The 24,445-nt window shown below is 43.3% G+C and overlaps 1 protein-coding gene across 3 annotated transcripts in view; it reads left to right on the forward strand.

Annotated features, from left to right (window-relative positions):
- The window catches only part of gak (cyclin G associated kinase), a 118,097-nt gene extending 95,471 nt beyond the window's left edge, over positions 1 to 22,626 (forward strand). Inside the window, exons 22-28 of one of the 3 annotated variants that reach the window (XM_055632218.1) lie at positions 1,464 to 1,619; positions 4,627 to 4,770; positions 7,221 to 7,340; positions 8,812 to 9,054; positions 16,827 to 16,975; positions 17,975 to 18,151; positions 19,335 to 22,626. In XM_055632218.1, coding sequence (XP_055488193.1) covers positions 1,464 to 1,619; positions 4,627 to 4,770; positions 7,221 to 7,340; positions 8,812 to 9,054; positions 16,827 to 16,975; positions 17,975 to 18,151; positions 19,335 to 19,436 — 1,091 coding nt within the window. In that variant the 3' untranslated portion in view covers positions 19,437 to 22,626. Of the gene's footprint in view, positions 1 to 1,463; positions 1,620 to 4,626; positions 4,771 to 7,220; positions 7,341 to 8,811; positions 9,055 to 16,823; positions 16,976 to 17,974; positions 18,152 to 19,334 lie in introns of all 3 variants that reach the window. The other 2 variants (XM_055632219.1, XM_055632217.1) reach the window with 2 other exon arrangements.
- Positions 22,627 to 24,445: the final 1,819 nt, after the last annotated feature.

Here is a 24,445-nt window from a genome sequence, read left to right on the forward strand (position 1 = left end):
TCACAGATGAGGTGGTATGCTTTGGATCTTGGGCAGTTCATTCTCTCCTCCAAACTTTGCTCTTGTTAATTTTCGTCTCACCTGTCCACAAGACCTTTTTCCAGAACTGTGGTTGCTCCTTTAAGTACTTCTTGGCAAACTGTAACCTGGCCATCCTATTTTTGAGGCTAACCAGTGGTTTGCATCTTGCAGTGTGGTCTCTGTATTTCTGTTCATGAAGTCTTCTGCAGGCAGTGGTCATTAACAAATCCACACCTGGCTCCGGTAGAGTGTTTCTGATCTGTTGGACAGGTGTTTGGGGATTTACCTTTATTATAGAGAGAATTCTTCTGTCATCAGCTGTGGAGGTCTTCCTGGACCTGCCAGTCCCTTTGTGATTAGTAAGCTTACCAGTGCTCTCTTTCTTCTTAATGATGTTCCAAACAGTTCATTTTGGTAAGCCTAAGGTTTGGCTGATGACTTACAGTTTTATTCTTGTTTCGCAGTCTCATAATGGCTCCTTTGGCTTGGCACAACTTTGGTCCTCATATTGATTAACAGCAATAAAAGTTTCCAAATGTGATGGAAAGACTGGAGGAAAGACAAGATGCTGAGAGCTCTCTTATACCTGCATCAAGGAGGAATTTAAACACACCTGAGTTATTATAAATGCCTGTGAAGCCATGTGTCCCAAACATTATGGTGCCCTGAAATGGGGGGATTATGTATAAACACAGCTGTAATTTCTACATGGTGAAACCAAAATGTGTAAAAATGGCCTTTAATAAAATCTGACAATGTGCACTTTAACCACATGTCATTTTTTTCTATTATAAATCTCAAATTGTGGAGTACAGAGGCAAATAAACAAATGATGGGTCTTTGGCCCAAACATTATGGAGGGCACTGTATCTCCTTAAATCAAGGGCAGCACGGTGGCGCAGCGGTAGAGTTGCTGCCACACAACGTTGCAGCGCTGGAGACCAGGTTCAAGCCTGACTACGGGTGCTGTGTGTACGGAGTTTGTACGTTCGCCTCTTGCCCTGTGTGGGTTTTCTCCGAGATCTTTGGTTTCCTCCCACACTCCAAAGACGTACAGGTTTGTAAGTTAATTGGCTTGGTATAAGTGTAAATTGCCCCGAGTACGTGTAGGATAGTGTTAGTGTGCGGGGATCGCTGGTCGGTGCGGACTCAGTGAGCCGAAGGGCCTGTCTCCGTGCTGTATCTCTAAACTAAACTAAAGAAATATCGCTGAACCGTTGAATGATTTCACCTCAGCTGTTAAAGTGAAAGATTTGTCATGCTGGATATGATAGTCCAAATATGCCAGCACCATGCACAGAGGTAAAGACTCCTCTCCTGTCACCTGCTCATGGGTTGTTTGAATGTAGACCAATGCAAGTTGCCCTGGTGCACTTCAGATTAATCGGTGACCGATAAGAAGCAAAAATGTTAAACCTATTTTATTTACTTTTTGTCGACAGACTCCTTTGATCCGTTTGGTACTGGATTGCTGACAGACACGCCCGATCAAGCCGAGCCAGACTTATTTGGAGAGTTTTTCAGTCCTAATCCCACGTCTGTTTCATCCACAAATGGTCTGCCTCACCCATCCTCCAGCTCAGATTTCTTCAACATGGGTAAAGTTGTCTCTGTGACCCTTACTACATTCTTCCACCTTTGCTTGCTGTCTCTTTGAATTTATTCAATGCAGGGGAACATTCTCACAACTCTGGGTCTCTATTCCTTGGAGCGCAGGAGGATGAGAGGCGATCTTATTGAGATAAAATCATGAGAGGAATAGATCGGGTAGATGCCCAGAGTCGGTAAATCGAGGACTAGATAGGTTTAAGGCGAAGGGGAAAAGATTTCATAAGAATCTGAGGGGTAACTTTTTCACACAAAGGGTGGTGGGTGTATTGAACAAGCAGCCAGAGGAGGTAGTTGAGGCTGGGACTCTCCCAACGTTTAAGAAACAGTTGGACAGGTAAATGGATAGAACAGGTTTGGAAGAATATGGAGCAAATACGGACAGGTGGGACTAGTGTAACTGGGACATGTTGGCAGGTATGGGCAAGTTGGGCCAAAGGGCCTGTTTCCATGCTGTATCACTCTATGATTCGTAGCTAATGGATAACTGTTGGATGCCTCTTAGATATCCCAGAGGGTACTAGGCCAGTCCATCTCTTATTTATAGGGACTTTAGATGTCCCCTTCATGTGTTCACGTTGGAGAAAAGGCAGGTACATGGTCGGATTTCTGATTTCCGGTGCACCGAACAATGGCCTAGTTCTTGTGAATTAAATATTCTTCACAAAATGTTTTACATACATGGTCGTTTCTGCCACTTGGTGTTTGTGGAACAAATACAAACTGCTGCCACTGGGTCTGTGTGGGTGGCAAGAAACTCTAAGCATTTGCAGATTTTAGACGGCTTTGATGTCAATTACTATAGACAATTACAAACTTGCTGGGCAGTAAACTCAGCGCGGTTTTTATACCGAGATAGCACATCTCTGGAGAGAAGGCGGGTCAGGGGTGATGTTTGGGTCGAGACCCATCTTTTGGGTACCCATCTTCAACTGAACTTGTAATGAACAGCTCAGGCAAATCTAAATTCCATTTTTTATCAGAAGCAGACATTAGAAACAAAAAAAAATTCAAATAGGCAGCAAATATTTTGATATATCACAATGTTGTACAATCATCTTGGCTTATTCTCGGGGAACATAGGAATTAAAGTCTGGATCACAATTGAGTTGATCATGAATGGTGTATGCCTCAAAGCCTGGTTTTGAATCTAGTATTCAGTAAAAACCTACTACTTATGTGCAGAAATGTTTCATTATTGTATTATGCAATGGCCTGTCTCCAATTTCATTAGCACCTCATATTCCGCTTGGGGAGACTGCATCCGCGGGCATGGACATTGAATTCTCCCAATTTTGTTAGCCCTTGCTGTCCCCTCCCCTTCCTTAGCTCTCGAGCTGTCTCCTCCCATCCCCCAGCCCTCGGGCTCCTCCTCCTCCTTTTTCCTTCCTTCTCCCCGTCACCCCCTATCAGTCTGAAGAAGGGTTTCGGCCCAAAACGTTACCTATTTCCTTTGCTCCAAAGATGCTGCTGCACCCGCTGAGTTTCTCCAGCATTTTTGTGTACCTCCAATTTCATTATGACAGCTTGTTGCTCTTGTATTGCATCATTTTTAAATCATAATAAACCCTCCGTTGTTTTATGCACAGGGGCATTCAAATGACCGATTTTGATAACATTTTTATTTTGACAAACTTCATTGAGCCTGGTTGTCCTTTACAACAATGTAGTTTCCTTTAACTTCCTTAAGGGCCTGTCCCACTTTCACGACCTAATTCACAAACTTTTTTACTTGTGGACCTTTTTCATCATGCTAGAAAAAGGCCACGACCTACTTGATGCCACGAGTACCTACGACTAGCCTCACGACCTGCTACGACCTACCTACCACCTCCTACGACCTCGTGATGACCATGGTGCGAGTACGAGTCAGGGCAAACTCGGCAGAGGCCGTGAATTAGGTCGTGAAAGTGGGACAGGCCCTTTAATATCTGGAATCCGTCTGTTACCACATTGAATAAACTCAATGACTGAACGTCCATTAGGCTTTGGAACGAAGACTTATGAGGTTCACGGTCCTCCTTTGTCAAGTGGAAAAATCTATTAAACTTCAAAAAAATCACTGTGATTCCTAGGCACCTTATTTTTCCTCAACAGTTTCTCAAAGCATAATTTGAAAGAAGCAATGAAGCAAGGGAGTTTATGCCCTAATTAATATCCTTATTGGAATAAGATTCTAATACTTCAGATACTTTGGGGATACAACATTGACACCTGCCCTTCGGCCCACCAAGTCCACGCCGACCAGCGATCATCCCATACTCCAGCTCTATCATGTACACAAGGGACAATTTTGGGGTTCTGATTGTGGATGATCAGCCCTGATCACATTAATAATAATAATAATAATACATTTTATTTAATGGGCGCCATTCAGACATCTCAAGGACACCTTACATAGTAATCGGAATAAAAACATATAATCGGAATAAAATAAGTAATAAAGACGTCACAGAGACACAAATTAAAAACAGAATTCAATCCAAAAACAGAAAATCAAAAACACAGTGTGAAGAGAGAGCAGCGGCAGCCAAAGCGCGCCAGCGTCCACTCTCTCTACATGGCAGCCATCTTGGACACAGACTTGCATTGAATGGTAGTGCTGGCTCGAGGGGGCAAATGGCCTACTCCTGCACTTATTTTCTATGTTTCCATGCAATTTACAGTTTTACTGAAAGCCAATTAACCTACAAACCTGTATATCCTTGAAGTGTGGGAAGAAGCCTGTGAAAACCCACGCAGGTCACGGGGAGAACGTACATACTCCGTACAGACAGCACCCATAATCGGAATCGAACCCGGATCTCTGGCTCTGCAAGGCAGCAACTCTACCGCTGCGCCACCGTGCCGCCCTGTCTAACAATAGTGATGGTTGAAGTGGTTTTGAAGCTTTTCACTGAATATTTGATTACTTTCTTGGCTGTTGTTTTTTAATATCTAATAATAATTCTGGGAAAATACTGGGGCACATACTCATCAAGTGTGTTTGCTTTCCAGGGGCGGCAGGACCACCCGAGTCTTTGAAAGTATCTTCATCTGCTAGTCAGCCCGATCTGATGAGTAACTGGGAAGTATGGGCCACCAACACCAGCTCAGCTCCACAGCAGAATAACCAAGCTGCCTTCAACACTTCAGTACAAAGTAATCCAAATTAAAAAAAATACTTGCTCAGTCATACTGCTAGCGGGGGCTTTTGCTTCATGAAAATAGACGGGGATGGGATGTGGCATCTGAAAATCAAGCAAACTGCTGGCGCTGGAAATAGTAACAGAGGGCGTGGAAAGGTCCAGCAAAGGAACAGGCCCTTCGGCCCACAATGTCTGTACCGACCAGAATGGCAAGATAAACTAATGTGATGTTTCTACATGAAGCGTACCCCTCCATTCCAAGCATGGGAAGAGCAATGGGGGAACTCAGCTTGGGTGTGTGGGGGGGGGGGGGGGGGGGGGGATGGCGAGAACAATAGACACCTGTAGTGGTGGTGGGGGGAGGGGGGGAGAGCGTGGAAGGGGGAACGAAGTAGGGACTCAATATTTAAGAGTACTTTAATATTTAATGGTTGAGTATAAATAATCATCCCAATATTGTTATATAATCCTGCTGTAAATACAGCTTCAAGAAAGGGGATTTCCTGATAAGATAAGTTTGGTTTAGAGTACTGGTAAGGACTCTTCATTGCAGCCTTAAATGTTTAGTTTAGTTTAGTTTAGTGATACAGTGCAGAACAAACAGGCCTTTTGGCCCACAGATATAGGCCCTTTGGCCCACTGGGTCCACACCAACTAGCGATCCCCGCACATTAACATTATCCTACACACACCAGGGACAATTTTACACATGCACCAAGCCAATTAATCTACAAACCTGTACGGCTTTTGGAGTGTGGGAGGAAACTGAAGATCTCGTTGAAAACCCAGGGGGTCACGGGGAGAACGTCCAAACTCCGCACAGACAGCACCCGTAGTCTCCGGTGCTGCAAGCAATGTAAGGCAGCAACTCTACCGCTGTGCCACCGTGCCGCCCATGCTGAGTGGATGCTTAGTTAATACTTGTCGGCACCTTGTGGTGACCCTTTTGTGTACTGTAGGCAAGACCAAAGAATTTCCCTGCACCTACATGGTACACGTTACAATAAAGTATTGGCTGTCTATATCCACATGCCTATCTAAAAGTCTCTTAAACACCACTACCCTATCTGCCTCCTAGTAGCACATTTCGGGCATCCTCCACTCTCTGTGAAAACTTGCCCTACACATCTCCTTTAAAGTTTGCCCCTCTCGGATTAAATATATGCCGTCTCGTCTTTGACATTCCCACCCTGGGGAGAAAAGTGTCTATCCTATCGATACTTAAATCTGAAATAAAAACTGAAAATGCAGGAAATATCCAGCAGGTTGGGATACTTCTGCGCAGAGAGAAGCAGTAAACCTTGGTTCTGAAACCATTAGTCAGACATTCTGAATAAGAGGCAAAGACCCAAACCGTTGACTGTTTCTCTTTCCGTAGTGTGTGCCTGACTTGCTGAGTTTTTCCCAGCACTTTCTGTGAAACATAATATCGTTGTTTCCAAACTTTTTAACTTGAATTGGACCTAACATTTATTGTGACAAATCATTTATCACCTTGATTGCAGAAAAATGTAAGTCTATTCAGGCAGACCCTCAATCGAGTGAATCATTCTGCTTCAACCTAATTATCTCAAAATTGACTGTAGACAAAAAATGCAGGAGAAACTCAGCGGGTGAGGCAGCATCTATGGAGAGAAGGTATAGACGACGTTTCAGGTCGCGACCCTGCTTCAGACTGTCGGGGTGGGGCGCGGGAAAAAGAAAGGAGGCAGAGACAGTAGGCTTTGTGGGAGAGCTGGGAAGGGGAGGGGAAGGAGGGAGAAAGCAAGGGCTATCTAAAATTAGAGAAGTCAATGTTCAAAATTGACTAGACTGGTCGGCTGTACTAAGGTGTGTGCCTAAAGTACTTTACAATAAATCAAGTGTTTAAATGCAGTGTAATTATTGACATGCAGGAATTATAACTCTCTTTACTTTACTTTAGACTTTAGAGATATAGCGCGGAAACATGCCCTTCGGCCCACCGAGTCCGTGCCGACCAGTGACCACCCCTTACACTACCCACTAGGGACAATTTCAACTTTTTGCTGAAGCCAATTAACCTACAAACCTAAAGATAGATGCAACATACTGGAGTAACTCAGCAGGTCAGGCAGCATCTCTGGCTAGAAGGAATGGGTGACATTTTGGGTCTTCAAACTTCTCGACCTAAAATGGCACCTGTTCCTTCTCTCCAGAGATGTTGCCTGCCCTACAGAGTTACTCCAGCATTTTGCGTCTATCTTCTGTGGCTTGGTGTAAATGTAAAAATTGTCCCCAGTGTAGGATAGCATTAAGGTGCGGGGATCGCTTGGTCGGCGCAGGCTCGGTGGGCCGAAGGGCCTGTTTCCGAGCTGTATCTCTAAACTCATGTAAACTAAATTAATGTCTTGAAAGTTGCTCCGATTCTGTTCACCTTGTATGACGTATTGCTCAGATATTATTCACCTGTAACTGAAATGTATTGGGTTCTTCCTGTTGTAGGTTCAAGTTTCACTTCATCCTCTGCACCTGTGGCTTCATCAGGTACATCGTTTGGTCAGTCAAAGTCACAGAGCTTTGATCCGTTCGCTGATATCGGTAACCTTGCCTCAGGTTTATCAGGTAATTGTTCTCCTTGAACTCGACCGCCATCACCCACACTTCCATCCTTGCAAATACCACTCCATCTTTGACCTCCTCGGGCTTATCGAAGAAGCGCACTGTTTGATATGATGCAGTACATAATATATAATAACTTGTTGCGTATTTTGTTGCATTGTGCACATGGGAAGATGCCAGGGATACAGGTAGTTCTGGTGTAATGTGATAGTCGTGTTCCTAAGAAACCCCGTGCGAAAGAAAATCACACTGGAAAAACATTGGTTCAGGTAGAGTTGCTGCCTTACAGTGAATGCAGTGCCGGAGACCCAGGTTCGATCCCGACTACGGGCGCTGTCTGTATGGAGTTTGTACTTTCTCCCCGTGACCTGCGTGGGTTTTCTCCGAGATCTTCGGTTTCCTCCCACACTCCAAAGACGTACAGGTTTGTAGGTTAATTGGCGTGGTAAATGTAAAAATTGCCCCTAGTAGCTATAGGATAGTGTTAATGTGCAGGGATCACTGGCCGGCGCGGACCTGGTGGGCCGAAGGACCTGTTTGCACGCTGTATCTCTAAACTAAACTCAATAGTGCCAATGGGGGAAATGGGATTCGGGGTTATAGAGCTTCAGACTTGCAATAACAAAGTTATTTTTACTGCAGGACTTTCAAAACAAAGGTCTTTTTAATAATTAGTTTACATTTGTTACTTTAAGCCAAGAATAAGTAATCAAAGATGAGTCGCACCCTGGCCACTCCCACTTCTCCCCGCAGTACATCATTATGATGTATTGCGAGAGGTTCTATTCATCAATTCCCTTGACTTTTTTTTTCCAAGACAACTCTTATTTTTCTGCTTGTGAATTTCCAAAATAACGTTTAAATGGATTTCCAGTTCCCGTTTGAAATCGTGATTCGGCCCGTAACACAAACAATGTTCCCCAATTCATTGCTCACATTCTATCAAATCACCGGTCTGGGAACATGTGTTACGGTAGAATTACCTGTATTCACAGATTAAATAATATAAAATGGCGCAGTTGATAGATACAAAATGCGCCATTGGGGTAACTCAGTGGGTCGGGCAGCGTCTCTGGAGAAAATGGACAAGTGACGTTTCGGGTCGGGACCCTTCTTCAGACTGATTGTATTGGGGTGGGAGTTGAGGGGGGGAGGAGGGGGGGGGGGGGGCTCGAGTCGGGGGGGGGGGGCGGCGATTCGTGGGGGAGATGGGGAGTCGGGGGACGAAATGAAACACAAGACAAATCAGGGCTGCCAACAGTTGACCTCAGACACAGAGGTTCCCTGACAGGCCGATCAATGACCAGAGACAGGTGTGAGCCCAAGAGGGATACATCGTTGCAGACTGTGGCGCTGGTTAATGGACTTTTAATGGAGGAAGGGCGGGGAGAGAGGGGTGGGTGTGAGAGAGGTGTTTGTAGTAGTTACAGTTGTCTTGCTGTGCTGTTAATGACTGCGTGTGGTGCTGTGCCAGGTTCGGCGAGTGGAGGGTTCACATCAGGAGGGACAAGTGCTCAGAAGGCCACCCAGCCAGCAATGGGCAGCAGTCCGTGGCAAGCAGGTCGGACATTGGGCGGCAGCACTCCGTCACGGCAGCAGGTACCACCCCCAAGGCCAGCACGGGCAAAAACAGCAGCCCAGAACAAACCTAACTACAACTTGACTTTCAGCGTGATCGGAAGACGGGAAGAACGAGGCATTCGAGGGCCTGGATTTGGTATGTTTAGGTTTGCTATTTTTCCTACCATTCAAGTATTTTTATCAACCATTAAAAAAAATAATCTGTGCTTCAATTACATTACATGTATAAAGTACAAGATGGAAGTATGATTTATTTTTGTGTTATGTGTAATTCTTTGTGTTAATGAAATCCTACATACAATCCAAACTCCATAAATAGGGCAGCACAGTGGCGCAGCAGTGGAGCTACTGCCTCACAGCACCAGAGACCCGGGTTAAGGGTGCTGTCTGTATGGAGTTTGTACGTTCACCATGTGACCTGCGTAGGTTTTCTCCCAGATCTTCGGTTTCCTCACACTCTCCAAAGATGTACCCGTTTGTAGGGTAATTGGCTTGGCATAAATGTAAACTGCAAAAATGTAAATTGCCCCTAGTGTGTGTAGGATAGTGTAAGTGTGTGGGGATGGCTGGTTGGTGCGGACTCGGTGAGTTGAAGGGCCTGTTTCCGCGCTGTATCTCTAATCTAACTAATCTGTCCATATTGTTTGAGAAGGAATTGCAGATGCTGGAAAATCGAAGGTAGACAAAAATGCTGGAGAAACTCAGCGGGTGAGACAGCATCTATGGAGCGAAGGAAATAGGCAAAACGTTGCCCATTTCCTTCGCTCCATAGATGCTGCCTCACCCGCTGAGTTTCTCCAGCATTTTTGTCTACCCTCTGTGCATGTCCCTTTTCTTCATAAACCCATCACAGCAGTTCTTACATTGTCCCTTTTCTGTTCTCTAACCATACAGAGCATTCTATGGCCTCAAAATGTTCAGTGTAAACAATCTTCTCTCACCCATACTTGCCTTCATCGGTCACAGTAGAAAAATTGGGACATCATGTTACAGTTACATGAAACAATGGTTAGATGGAATACTGCGTGCAGCACACTGATGGTGGTAGCACGCCTAGATAAGGTGGTAAAAAAGTCTTGCTTTCATTGAACAGGTCATTGTGGATAAGAGTGCAGAAGTCATCATGCAGCTTTATAGGACTTTGATTAGGTCGCATTTGGAATATTGTTTGCAGATCGGGCCGCCTCATTGCCGGAAGGATGTGGAGGCTTTGGCGAGGGTACAGAGAAGGTTTTGCAGAATGCTGCCTGGATTAGAGCGTTTCAGCCACAAGGAGAGGTTGGATAAACTTGGATTGTTTTCGCTGGAACGTTAGAGGTTGTGGGGAGATGCGATCGAAGTGCATATAATTATGAGAAGCACAGTCGGGTAGGCAGTTGTAACCTTTTTCCTCGGGTGGAAACCCGAGGCCACACTAGAGGGCACAGCTAAAAGGTGAGAGGGGGAAAGTTTAATGGAGATGTGCGGTGCAATGTTTTATACAGAGTGGTGGGTGCCTGGAATGCATTACCATGGGTGATGGGTGGAGGCAGATACAATAGTTGCATTTAAGAGGTTTTTAGATGGGCTCATGGAAGTGCAAGGAATAGGGGGATATTAATCATGTACAGGCAGAGGAGATCGTTTTAACTTGGCATCATGTTTGATTCATACATTGTGGACCACTGCTGTACTGTTCCATATTCTCGTCTCCATGCGAAAGGAAGTCCCCTAATTTGAGAAAGGACATTCTTGCTATTGAGGGAGTGCAGCGTAGGTTTACAAGGTTTATTCCCGGGATGGCGGAACTGTCATATGCTGCGAGAATGGAGCGGCTGGGCTTGTACACTCTGGAGTTTAGAAGGATGAGAGGGTATCTTATTGAAACATATAAGATTGTTAAGCGCTTGTACACGCCAGAGGCAGGAAACATGTTCCCGATGTTGGGGGAGTCCAGAGCCAGGGGCCACAGTTTAAGAATAAGGGGTAAGCCATTTAGAACGGAGACGAGGAAACACTTTTTCTCACAGAGGGTGGTGAGTCTGTGGAATTCCCTGCCTCGGGGCAGTGGAGACAGGTTCTCTGGATGCTTTCAAGAGAGAGCTAGATAGGGCTCTTAAAGATATTGGAGTCAGGGGATAAGGGGAGAAGGCAGGAACGGGGTACTGATTGGGGATGATCAGCCATGATCACATGGAATGGCGGTGCTGGCTCGAAGGGCTGAATGGCCTACTCCTGCACCTAGTGTCTATTGTCTATTGAAGGAGAGGATTAAGCTAGAGTGTGGAGAGGAGTCACAAGGACGTTACACAAGGAGTGGAAAGCTTGAGTTATAAGGAGAGATTGGAGAGGCTGGGTTGTTTCCCCATGTTGAGCTGCGGCTGTATACAGGTTAGAAAATGTTGGCCGTTTAAAATTATGAGGGGCATAGGACGGGGAATAGCCACAGTATTCTTCCCAAGGAAGAGGGCATCAGCTAAGGTGAGAGGGGCAAACTTTAAAGGGGATTTGAAGGGCATGTTTTTCACACAGGTGGTGGGTATATTGAACAAGTAGCCAAAAGAGGTACTAGGTTCAGGCACAATTACAACGTTTAGAAGACATCTGGAGGTACATGAATAGAACACTGAACCCTGCAGTGAAAGCACACCCCCATAGTCAATATTTATACTGTACAATACCTACCTTTGTGGTAGACTGATATATTAATTTAAAATATATATTTCTATAATACTATTCTGTGCAATATCTTATATTCTGACAATGACCTTCTGAGTGCAATATCTTGTATTCTGGTAAGGGTGCATACGTAGCATAATGTGTATGCGTGTTTGAATCTGTGTGTTTGTGTCACAGTATGTGTACGTGAGTGTATGGACAATTTTTATTTTTTTCACTTTTTACTGTTATTTCTTTTGGGTTTTTTTACCTTGTACATTTGTGCTCCGCTCGGGCAGCGCGCCTGAATGTTGTTGTATGATTCACTCCAATGATAATAAAGTAATAAAGTAAAGTAAAGTAGAAAGGTTTAGAAGGTTATGGGCCAAACACAGGCAAATGGGATGTGTTTAGATGGAGACCATGGTTCGCATGGTCAAATTGGTCTGAATGGCCTGATTCTATGCGGTGTTAATTTATGGATCTCCATGTTTCTTGCTTTCATCTGAAATCTAAGTCCTCTCATTTAAGGCTGTCATCCAAAATTATTTAAATCCATCTCCTCTTAATCTCTCGCGATCATGGTTTAAACTTCCTCCATTCTGATTTTACTTCGTAGTCACATGAGTGACTACGTGAAGAACCCCGCCAGGACGCATGCGTGTCATATCGCTTTCACGCTTGCGAAACGACAGGCGGGGTGGAGCGTTCCCCCGCAGCGGTAAGTTTGAAACCGCGACCTGCAGGTAAGTGATTTACTCTGCGGTAGTTTTTGTCCCCGCGCTGTTTTTACACAGGGGGGGGAAGCTGGACAAAATAGTGTCCACAAGTGCTGCGAGTAAAGCTGGCTGGGGAGGACCACCAAGTTGTGGGAGCCAGCAGCAGCTGAAGGCACAAGCCCCGTAAGTGGGATCAGCTGTGCCGACTTTTGGTCCCGCGCCGGCCAGAACACCACGGCCGGGTGGGAGACTATTCAGAATGGGGCCGTCGACTTTGACAAGTCGAAAACGGCAGGAGGCGGGGTGGAACGACGTTCCCCCGTAGCGACAATTTAAACCAGGACCTGCAGGTAAAAGTACTCTGCGGTCTTTTTGTGCTTTCCCATGCTGATTACAGGTAGGGAGCATGGAAAAGTCGAAGAAACCAACGAGGGCTGCGACAAAGCTGGTGGGCCAGCAGCGGCCAGCGACACTTGAATCACCTATAATGGGATCAGCTGTGCCCGATGTCGCCTCCACACCGGCCAGATCCGTTGCCGGGCGGTAAGGCAAAACAAAAAACCATCAAAGTCGTGGGTTCAGATGAGTCCGACTTTGAGCAGCCGCGGGCGGCCAGCGACCGTGAGCGCTGGAGCCGGATGGAGCGGTGTGTGGAGCATTTGCTCCAACGTGACAGGCTCCGGGAGATGGAGTCGGTTCTATGTAAAACCCACAGCAGCACCTCTTGTAGGGCTGCACAGTGCTTCTCCCTCGTCAGAGGGGAGTACTGGGGGTCAGTTCTGGGCTGATCCTGAAGAGGGGTTTGCAGAACAGAAATCAAGTGCAGGAATGTGAAAATCTACTGGACATGGTGTCCAACTTCATACAGCCAGACCAAAAAAACCTGGAGGACACCTGACTGGAGGACACCTGGAGGTAACTGTATATCCCTGAATGTTCCTGTAGTAAATAATTGTATATGGAAACTCCTAAACAGCAGGGATAACAGCTTTCACCCGCACAGTGGATGAGAAGGACATGTCACAGGACCAACAGGATGCACTGGCACTGCTTTGCAACACACGGCCATAGACAGCACCCTTACGCACCCACCAGTAGAACAAGACCGACTGGGTCGAAGGTCCGGTACACCAAACATGAGTCTTTCTTAGGCCATGGCCCAGACCGGCATTCTTGGAAGATACGCAAACCTCCAACATCAACCAAACCACAAACCCAGACCCCGACGCCTCAACATCAACGAAGGATTTACAAAAAGAAGTAAACCTGCCACTGGCAACTATGGAGGTAGGTGGGTCTGGTTCCCTACAAATTGCAGGGAGCATGGAGGTTGGGGGGAGATTACTCTCCTTTCTGGATGCATGGAGCATGTTAACTACTGATACTTATATTTTAAGCAGTATCCAGGGATATACAATAGAATTTATACACAAGTACAGCCCTCCAGTTCAACATATACCGAACCGAATGTTCGTACTTTCCGGTAAAGAAAAATCAGAAGCGCATGCTGAACTGGAGCGGCTTTAAGCAAAAGGGGTAATTGAAAAATCCCAACACGAACCGCTGGAATTCGTGTCCAATATCTTTACCAAAAACAAAAAAAGATGGTGGTTGTCGCCTCATCATAGGTCTGACCAAATTGAATACATTTGTACAATATATTCATTTTAAAATGGAAACCTTTGTTACTGCTAAACAAATGATTTCCAAAGGTTACTTCATGGCTAGCATCGATTAAAAAATGCTTATTATTCAGTGCCTATAAGAGGTGACCACAGATGTTACTTAAAATTCAACTGGATGGGACAGCACTGGCAGTATAGAGCGCTGCCAAATGGGTTAACATCAGACCCCAGGCTGTTCACTAAAATTTTGAAACCAGCCCTAGCGTTTCTACGGAAACGAAAATACATGGTCATGGCATACCTAGATGACATACCTATTGTGGGCAAAACTTTGGAATTGGCCAAACAAACTGTAACAGCCACAAAACAGTTATTTGAAATACTGGGGTTTATTATCCACCCAGTTAAATCTAAATTAACGGCTTCCACTACTATGGACTATTTGGGGTTCACCATTGACTCAGTTCACATGTCGGTGACTTTGCCAAAGGGAAAGGCTATAGACTTAATAGAGGCTTGCAATAACCTCATTGACATCAGTAACCGTCCATCAGATTGGTAGCAAAAGTAATTGGCAAAATGGTGGCTGCTTTTCCAGCCACACAATTTGGACCTTTACATTACCAACATTTACAGAGAGCAAAAATACAAGCACTCAAAATCAATGCTGGTCATGTTGACAGACCAATGAAGCTACCAATCAAAGCTATAATGGAACTAAAATGGTGGATAGATAACATTTGGCTTTGTTTCAATCCAATCATTATCAGCAACCCTTCAATGGTGCTGCAAACTGATGCCAGTGCACTTGGTTGGGGTGCCACCAATTCCATCTCCAGCTGTGGAGGTAGATGGACTGCTCAGGAGGCATCATTATTACTAACACTGGACATAAACTACCTGGAAATGTTGGGTGCATTCTATGGCCTAAAGTCATATTGTACTGGGTCATATCACCAGCATGTTAGACTACAGATTGACTATACCACCGTGGTAGCATATATCAACCACATGGGTGGAAACAAATCGACAACATGTGACAATCTGGCTAATACAATTTGGCAGTGGTGTATCCAGAGAGATATTTGGATATCAGCTACTTACCGACCAGGTAAACTAAATTTAGTGGCAGACACCAGGTCACGCAAATTTAATGAAAATGCCGAATGGATGTTGAATAAAAAGTATTTGCTGATATTACAGCATGATATGGAACACCAGATATCGATCTATTCGCATCCAGGCTTAATCACCAGTTATCAAACTATGTTTCGTGGGAACCAGACCCTGGGGCAGCGGCGACAGATGCATTTTCGCTGCATTGGGGGGGAAATTGTTTATTTATGCATTCCCTCCTTTCTGCCTCATCAGTCGGGTATTAAGGAAAGTACAGCAAGACTTTGCGTCTGGTATTTTGGTAGTACCCGATTGGCCTACTCAACCATGGTTCCCAGTGATACTGAACATGGTATTAGAACCATGTATCACCATCCCGAATAGACCAGACTTATTGGTTCATCCCGTAACAAGGGATAGCCACCCATGCCATAACTATTTGAATTTATTAATTTGTAGAGTTTAAAAATACCACTACTACAGCTGGAACTGACGGACTGAACAGTGAACATGATTTCGGCGGCCCAAAGACAGTCCACCAAAAAACAGTATCTGGTCTATATCAAGAAGTGGGAGATGTATTGTCACAAAAACAGCATCACCTACAGAGATATGAACATCCCGTCTGTTCTGGAATACTTCGCAGGCCTCCATTATGATGAGGGGCTCAGTGATAGTGCCATCAACTGCGCCAGAAGAGCCCTATCAACTTATCTATGGCAAGGAACAGAGCGTCACTCTGTTGGGACTCACCCACTGGTAACAAAACTTATGAGGGGAATTTTTTAATACCAATCCCCCAAGAACCAGGTACTCCCAAATATGATCAGCAGGCCTCAATATAGAATTTAGGTCTTACCCAACAGATGATCGTCTCTGTATAGTAAGACATTTGTCGTTATACATGGAGAACACGAAAATCATCAGAGGCAATGAGAAGGCACTTTTAGTCAGCCATAAGCAACCACACAAAAGAGTGATGGTCCAGACCATCTCAAGATGGCTGAAACAGGTTCTAATACAGGCTGGGATGGATACTAATCTTTTTAAATCTCATTCCACCAGGGCTGCAGCTACATCGGCAGCTATGCAGTTGGATGTACCAATGGACCAAATCCTCAAGGCAGCAGGATGGTCAGGGGGAAAACATTCCAACTATTTTATCATAAACCAGTCATTAAACCTGGAACATTTTCAGAAACAATTTAAGTTCTGTAATTTAATTACCCCATAAATAGGGGCTATAATTTGTGTTAATCAATTCATGGATTTCAATGTCGGATTCATGTCTAAAATATGTTGACACAATTTCTCCTACAGTCATTAAGGCAGATGTGATGCATGGACTCGTTTCCACGGCATGAAATCACAGAGCTTTGAAATCTTCACGTAGTCACTCACGTGACTCCGAAGTAAAATAGTAAGATTAAACGAGAACTTACCAGTTCGAAGTTTGATCGTTATTTTATGAGGAGTACGTTGAGGGAATACGTGCCCTCCGCTCCCACCCATGATCATATACTCAACTGGTATTTCTTCTCTAACCTTACTATGTTTAAGTCATTACAGTTATCTGTGATTTCACACCGCTGCTTTGAAGAATGACACGTATGCGTCCTGGCGGGGTTCTTCACGTATTCCCTCAACGTACTCCTCATAAAATAACGATCAAACTTCGAACTGGTAAGTTCTCGTTTAATCTTACTATTAAATCGCCACAACTTTAAAAAAGGTTTTCTTGGTCAATGATTCATGCTCATTAACGAAGAACAGTCGATTCCTATTAATAAGATTTTATTCACACACAGCAGGACCAAAGCCGAAAGTATCTGCAAGTGACTTTCAGGATCTGTTGTCGGATCAGGGATTTTCCAGTCTGTCGGATAAAAGAGGACCAAAAACGATTGCTGAAATGCGACGGGAAGAGATGACTAAAGAAATGGATCCTCTCAAATTAAAGGTTTGCAAAATATATACAGGCCTCTTGAATATCTGAGTTTGAAATTGATATTTTATAACCAGTACTGTGAATGTAACACGCTTAGAAATGTTTAGAGGGATATGGCACCAAAAACACGGGCAAATAGGATTATTTTAGATAGTGATCTTGGTTTAGCATGAACAAATTGGGCTGAATGGCCTGTATTACACAACGAATCTCCACATTTCTAGCTTGAATCTGAAATCAGTGTCCCGACCTGGAACATCGCATCCATGTTCTCCAGGGATGGTACCTGACATGCTGAGTTACTCCAGCATATAGTTGAAACTGCCACTTGCTAAAGTTCAGTGATGCTCGTGATGTTGCACGATAGTCTCACTGTGCACCTGCAGACAGGTAGCTCAGGCTTTGCACAGGTAAAGGGTAGAAGTAAACAAAGACAGGAGTAAATCATTCAGTCCTTTGAGTTTGTTCTGGCATTCACCCAGATTGTGACTCATTAATTCCTTAGTGCTATTAAAGCCCTGGACATATCCCATATCCTTGTGCTGTGATGAAGCTTTACAAACATTGCCACTGTAAATTTACAATGGATTACTTTTTCTTCAGTTGAAAAGATTAACTGTTCATTGCTATAAAATTTGCTTCTCTGTCATTTCTGGTTCTATTTTTTTGATACATGTGGATTTAGCTGATACTTTGGCCCTTTCAATGCATGGTGCTGTTCTTATCATACGTGAGGCTGAAACAGCATACAAATTATTCAAAATGCTGGAGTAACTCAGCAGGACAGGCAGCATTTCTGGCGAGAAGGAATGGATGACGTTTCGGGTCTTGACCTGAAACGTCACCCATTCCTTCTCCTCAGTGATGCTGCCTGTCCCGCTGAGTTACTCCAGCATTTTGTGCCTACCTTCGATTTAAACCACCATCTGCAGTTCTTTCCTATACAATTATTCAATGCATTTTTTTTATAGATAATTGAAACATGAACTAAAACGATAATTGCTTTGCTAGATCTTTGACTGGATTGAAGGAAAGGAGAGAAATATAAGAGCTTTATTGTCAACTCTGCATACAGTACTATGGGAAGGTGAAACCAAGTGGAAACCCGTGGGCATGGCAGATATAGTAAACCCAGACCAAGTGAAGAAAGTCTATAGAAAAGCAATACTTGTGGTTCACCCTGACAAGGTAAGGTTAACAGCATGAAACTACCCTGAAAATCAACAGGATAACGCTGAAAAAGGTTGATAAGTACGGGTTCCAGGGGTTATGGGGAGAAGGCAGGAGAATGGGGTTAAGAGGGAAAGATAGATCATCCATGATTGATTCTTGGTTTCTTGGTCCTCCAAAATATTCCAAATGGAATTTAAACTGGAGGTGGCGATCTTCTATCTATCTATCTATCTATCTATCTATCTATCTATCTATCTATCTATCTCTCTCCTCTTTTTCCCTCTCTCTTTCTTCTCTATCTCTCCTCTCTTTTCCCTTCTATCTATCTATCTCTCTTTCTATCTCTCTTTTTCTTCTATCTCTCTCTTTTATTTCCTTCTATCTCTCTCCTTTTCTTCTTCTTCTATCTATCTCTCCCTCTTTTCTTCTATCTATCTTTCCTATCTCTCTTCTTCTCTATCTCTCTCTCTCTCTCTCTCTCTCTCTCTCTATCTCTCTCTCTCTTTCTCTTCTCTCTCTCTCTCTCTCCCCCCCCTCTCTCTCTCTCTCTCTCTCTCTCTCTCTCTCTCTCTCTCTCTCTCTCTCTCTCTCTCTCTCTCTCTCTCTCTCTCTCTCTCTCTCTCTCTCTCTCTCTCTCTGTCTCTGTCTCTGTCTCTCTCTCTGTCTCTCTCTCTCTCTCTCTCTCTCTCTCTATCTCTCTTCTCTATCTATCCCTCTCTCCTCTTGTCCTTCTCTACCTCTCTCTCTCCTCTCTCTTTTCGGGGGCCGAGTCGGGTCTCCACTGCCGCTGCCGCCGCCGCCACAGCTCTGAGGCCGAGTCGGGTCTCCGCTGCCGCTGCTGCTGATTGATTGATGGGCCGAATGGCCTTATTTTCCTCTGATAAATTATGAACTTATGAAAACCTGGAAACAGTCCATATTTAACACTGAAGATGCACGGTATTTTTAATAGTGCGATTGAATTTAAATGTAACATTTGTTTTTCTTTTAGCACAATAGATACTGTAAACGTGGGGTATTGATTTGTAAATTACTGCATACACAGATTTTTATAAATTACTTGAATCCTAAAGAGATGTCGCCACACTTTTGTGTGTAATAATCAGCGTGGTATTGTAAACTTTCAAATGAACAATTCAGAAATTCTGACGAGCTATCATGGATAGGAATTTAAAGATTGTTGTTTTATTTTCTTTAGGCCACAGGTGAGCCATATGAAGAGTATGCCAAGATGATCTTCATGGAGTTGAACGATGCTTGGACGGAATTTGAAAATCAAGGATCAAAGGCACTCTTCTGAAGTTATAAACTGGTTGGTTGTGACAAAAGAGGCTGCTCAAAGTGCTGTTTTATCTTCTCCAGGAAGGGCACTTGCAAAGGATCGTACCTTCGGATGTCTTCATGCTCATGGAATATCACTGCAGAAATGCTGTTTAAAGTGCACAGTTCCTTTCACAATGGTTTTTTGCTGCACGTCCTGAAGACAATCCTACACTGAAACGGAAATGACAGAAGGGTCAGAAAACCACATTTTTAACTTTAAAAAAAATGATTGCAGTAAAATCGGGTTGTGAAGCCCTCGCAAAAATCTCGACTGTTCTTTGATACAGAGATGGAAATGTTTCAAGACACCAGTGGAAGAATTAAGTAAGATGAGGTCCAGTTCTAAAAACACATAGTTGTAGACTTAGTAAGTGCAGTTAAAATATTCAACAATCCTTTACCTTTGAAAGCAAAAAAAAAGAAGCATTCCTGTTGGCATGTTGCATCCCCTCTTCCCACCTTCTCTAGGCTTTGTTCATATTTGTTTACCATGTCTGCCTGTTAATTTATCACCCAGCCTTTCGTTTAATTTCATTCCCACCCAAAAAAAGGTCACCGGCCAGAAATGATGTTCATTTTCTTTGCCTGTGTGGGCAATAATTTATCTTTTTGACATTAGAGATTTCCACGAGCAAGTCCTTGCGTACTCATTCTTGATTTTTGTAATAATGTAAAGTTACTGTTTGTGATTAAATGTTATGTGCTGTGAATTACGGGGTTGCCATACTTTGAAGCATAATGCCGAGAGATGTCACTGACCACATACTAAGGACCAGCAGATCAATGCTGCAGTTTTACCATGAGGTCAATGAGTTTCAAGCATTGACCAGCACCTGTGAGAAATGATTTGCATTAACTTAAAGTGAAGTGAATGTTAGATTTATCTTATAAAGAAAATTTGAGTGTATCCAGTTTGCATTCCAACCCGAGGGAATTGCTCTTTGAGCACTACTTTCCACGAGGTGAAACTTAGGAAGATTTTTCCTGTGTGTTTAGAAAGGAGAATGTCTTCTGCTGTCCTTTCAAATGTCTTATCTCGTGCTCTTTTTTTTTCCATCTAGAGATGTTTGAATAGTTTTTTATCCTGTAATTGAAATGTGTGATTGCCGAGGCTGTTCAAGAACTGATATTGCGTTACAGTATCAAAGTCCTTTATATCTGCCTCTTGATTTTAAAGTTGGTTTGGATTCACCCAGATGTGGCATTTTGTGCTGAATTGATTTGCAGCTTAGTGGATTTTGGTGCACCATGTTTTCATTTGCTTTGTGGGAACCAACAGACATTCAGCTTTCCCTATACAACGCGACAGACATTGTATTTATAGATCTGAATCAACTAGGCATGTTTCCATGGAAAAATGGATTCTTGACACATATGTTTATACAAAATATGAGTTAATGACTTGATTGTTGGTGAATGAAGAAAAATGAATTTGTATTACAAACACTTCCAAATATGGCGTATTGACACGCATTTCCTTAATGTGTTACTCCCAGTATCCCCTGGTATTCTAATGATTTCTAAACCACTCATGCCTATTTGGATTTTGTTACCGCCATGCATGATACCTTAGCGGAGAGAGAGGAACGAAATGGGTCAGGCTGCTACTTATCCACCGTCGGTGCAGCCGTGCATTGTAAAGTACATCTCCCATTCACATTTTTTTCACCAGTCTGCAAGGAGCTTTATTTACAACCAGAACGAAACTGTCCAACCCAACGTCCACCATTTGAATTTGAAGTGGGAATTCACCCAGCCATGTGTGTTTATCATGGGATGTCCAGTGCAGATCCTGACACCAGGACACTAGACCACACAGTATTTAACCCAGAAGCCACACTTCTGATACCATTGTGTTGAAGAATGTTAACCTTACAAAACTGTATATGGTGTGAGACTCGTAAGTTTTTCAGATGGGCAGAAGTTTTATCACGTAACTGTTTGAGAATAATAATGAACAAAGGCCTGTAATGTGGCTTCTGGGATCGTTTCAAAGCTGAACTGTTAGCATGCAGTTAGCAACACTACAGCTCCACGAAGCAGATACTCATGGTATCTTTTTTTTGGTATTGGTTTGAAATGGTGTGGCTGAAATGTTTCCTGAAAGAGTACACATGAAGGCTGAAGCAAGATCCAAGTTTTTCGTAAATTTGTATATTTTGGCATTGTGTAATGAAGGATACGTCATGTAATTTTTTTTTCTGGGAACAAGGAGTTAAATAGGAAGCGATATATAGCAGGGGCCTTGCATTGCTGGATGGGACACTCCTTAGATAGGATTGGATGGGCAGATATTAGGCATTGCAGCCATTTTAAAGCATTAAGAGTAAATTTCAAGTGCAAAAGGGGAGATGTTTGCTCTTCAGTTTACCTTAATTTATGGGAAATAATTTGATTGCACAATTACTTTTAAATCTAATATAGTCTTAATCTGTGTAATTCTTAGGGGATATATTGAAGGGATTTGCATAAAATCTTATTTTGGACAGCTATCAGAAAATATGTTACGCAAGTTGCATTTTTAATATGGAAATATTGTATTATCTATAGATTGTACAACACCATATATGTATATATAGAACAAACTGAATTGAAGCCTCAAACATTGTTAGAAAGGTTTCGTGTAAGAAACATAATATAAACTTTGTTAATTTAGTCACATACTTCTTTATCTGGAAATAAGTGTCTTATTTGTGAATGACTTTAATGGCTAATAAAACAAGATTGATTTATTTAGTTGTGTGCTGCCTCACTTCTCAAGTCTACCAGATTAAGTTTGCATAAAATGTGCCGGATTTTGTTTTGTGCATTTATTGTGACGTGCACACATCTTTTCCTTATTTGAGCTCTCGGTTATTGCCTCTATAAAATCAGTTAAATTAATTAATTGTTTTATTCACTTGATTGATATGAGGTCAGCAAGGTGGGCTAACATTTAATTGACCATCACTAACTGCCCTTGAAAAGGTGCTGGTGAGCTGGCTTCTTGAACCACTGCAGTCCTTGGGATGTGGGGACAAGTACAATGCTGTTGGTGAGCGAGCTGTGAGATTTTGACCCGCGATGATGAAAGAATGGCAATAGTTCAGTTTAATTTATTATTATCACGAGATACAATGAAAAGCTTTTTGTGCGAGCTATCCACTCAAAGAAAATACCATATGTGATTACATTCAAGCTGTCCACAGTGTACAGATAAAGAATACAAGGTACACTGTTTAATGCAAGATAAAGATTGATTAAAGGTAGTTCAAAGGTCTCCAATGAAGTAGCTGGGAAGTCAGGTCCCCAACTACATACCCAAGTCAGGATGGTGTGTGTGATTTCAAGGGTAAATCCAGGTGGTGGTGACCACATGCTTTTGGTGCCCTCCTTCTCACTGGTAGAGGCCATGGTATTTAGCAGGTGCTATCTCAGGAGTCTTGGTAAGTTGCTGCACTGCATCCTATAAATGGCACAAACAGCTGCTGTTGTGCCTCAGTGTTGAGTAAATAGTCATGTTTCGGATGCCAATCAAGAGGGGTGCTCGATAGTGTATGGTGCTGATTTTCTTGGGTGTTGTAGCTGCAATCATCCAAGCAAGTGGACAATATTCCATCATGCTCTTGACGTCAGCTTTGTAGATCATAGATGGGCATTGGGAGAGTTACATAAGAATCGAGTTACTTGCCGCAGGATTACGAACTTCTGACCTGCCCTTGCAGGCACATTGTGGATATGGCTACTCGTGTTCAGTTGCTGGTCATTGGTAATCTCCAGGGTATTGATTGTGGGGGTTTCAGTGATGGTGATGTCATTGAATGTCAGGGGGTGAGAGCTGGATTTTTTTTGGTTTGCGAGGTCAAATGTAAGGGGAAATTATACAGTTCATGGCTAGACCGTTAACAGCATTGATGGTCAGAGGGATCATGGCGTCCAAGCCCATAGCTGCCTGAAAGTGTCAACATAGAAAATTACAGCACAGGAACGCGCCCTTCAGCCCACAATATCTGTGCTCAACATGATACCAATCTTTTCTCACCTGCACATGATCCAAAAGCTTCCAGTTCCTGCATATCCAGGTGCCTAAATAAAAGCATATTAAATACCACTATGTTATGTGCCTCCACCATCTAAATTTATTGACCTTTTGTTTACTAGTCGAGTCAATTTTATTTCTATAGCACATTTAAAACAACTCTCGTTGACCAAAGTGCTTAACATCAGTGCAGGTACTAACGTGCTACATACAATGGTACATGAATCTAACAATACATACATACAGTGCTCCCTCAGAGAACCTCAAGATACTAAATATCATCTATGGGTACTGTATTTACAGGCCTGTTGTAATGCTGCCGTAAGTATGAAATTCTCCTAATGTTGTTGGTACATATGACAACTGAATACTATTGACTGTCAACATCTGTTGCAGTTAGATACGAAGTGTAGGACTCAGCAGGGCAGGCAGCATCTCTGGCGAGAAGGAATGGGTGACGTTTTGGGCCAAGACCCTTCTTCAGACTGTCAAGGGAGAGGAAAACAAGATATGGAAAGGTAAAGTGTGAAAACGAAAGAACAGGCAGACAATGTCCAAGGAAATGGAGAATGGTTCATTGTTGGCTGAGGGGAAGGTGATGGCAAGGCATACAAACAGTAAAATTAATCAGGAGGAGCCCCAGTGTTGGGGAGGGATGGAGAAAGAGGGAAAGCAAGGGTTACTTGAAGTTAGAGAAACCATGGATAGGATAGGATGAGACGGATATGGGCCAAACGCAGGCAGGTGGGGCTAGTGTAGATGGGGCATGTTAGTCAATGTGGGCAAGTTGGGCCGAAGGGTCTGTTTCCACACTCTATCACTCTAAATCAAGGGTTCCCAACCTGGGGTAAATTTACCCCCAGGGAGTAAATTTGTTGATTCTGGATTTGTACATAATTTTTCTCATTGACTGACTGTGTTTGGTTCTGGTATACCGGTATCTGTTCATCATTAGTTGTTCATAATTA

Source organism: Leucoraja erinacea, chromosome 3 (genome assembly GCF_028641065.1).
Source record: "Leucoraja erinacea ecotype New England chromosome 3, Leri_hhj_1, whole genome shotgun sequence".
NCBI classification, from domain to species: Eukaryota; Metazoa; Chordata; class Chondrichthyes; order Rajiformes; family Rajidae; genus Leucoraja; species Leucoraja erinaceus.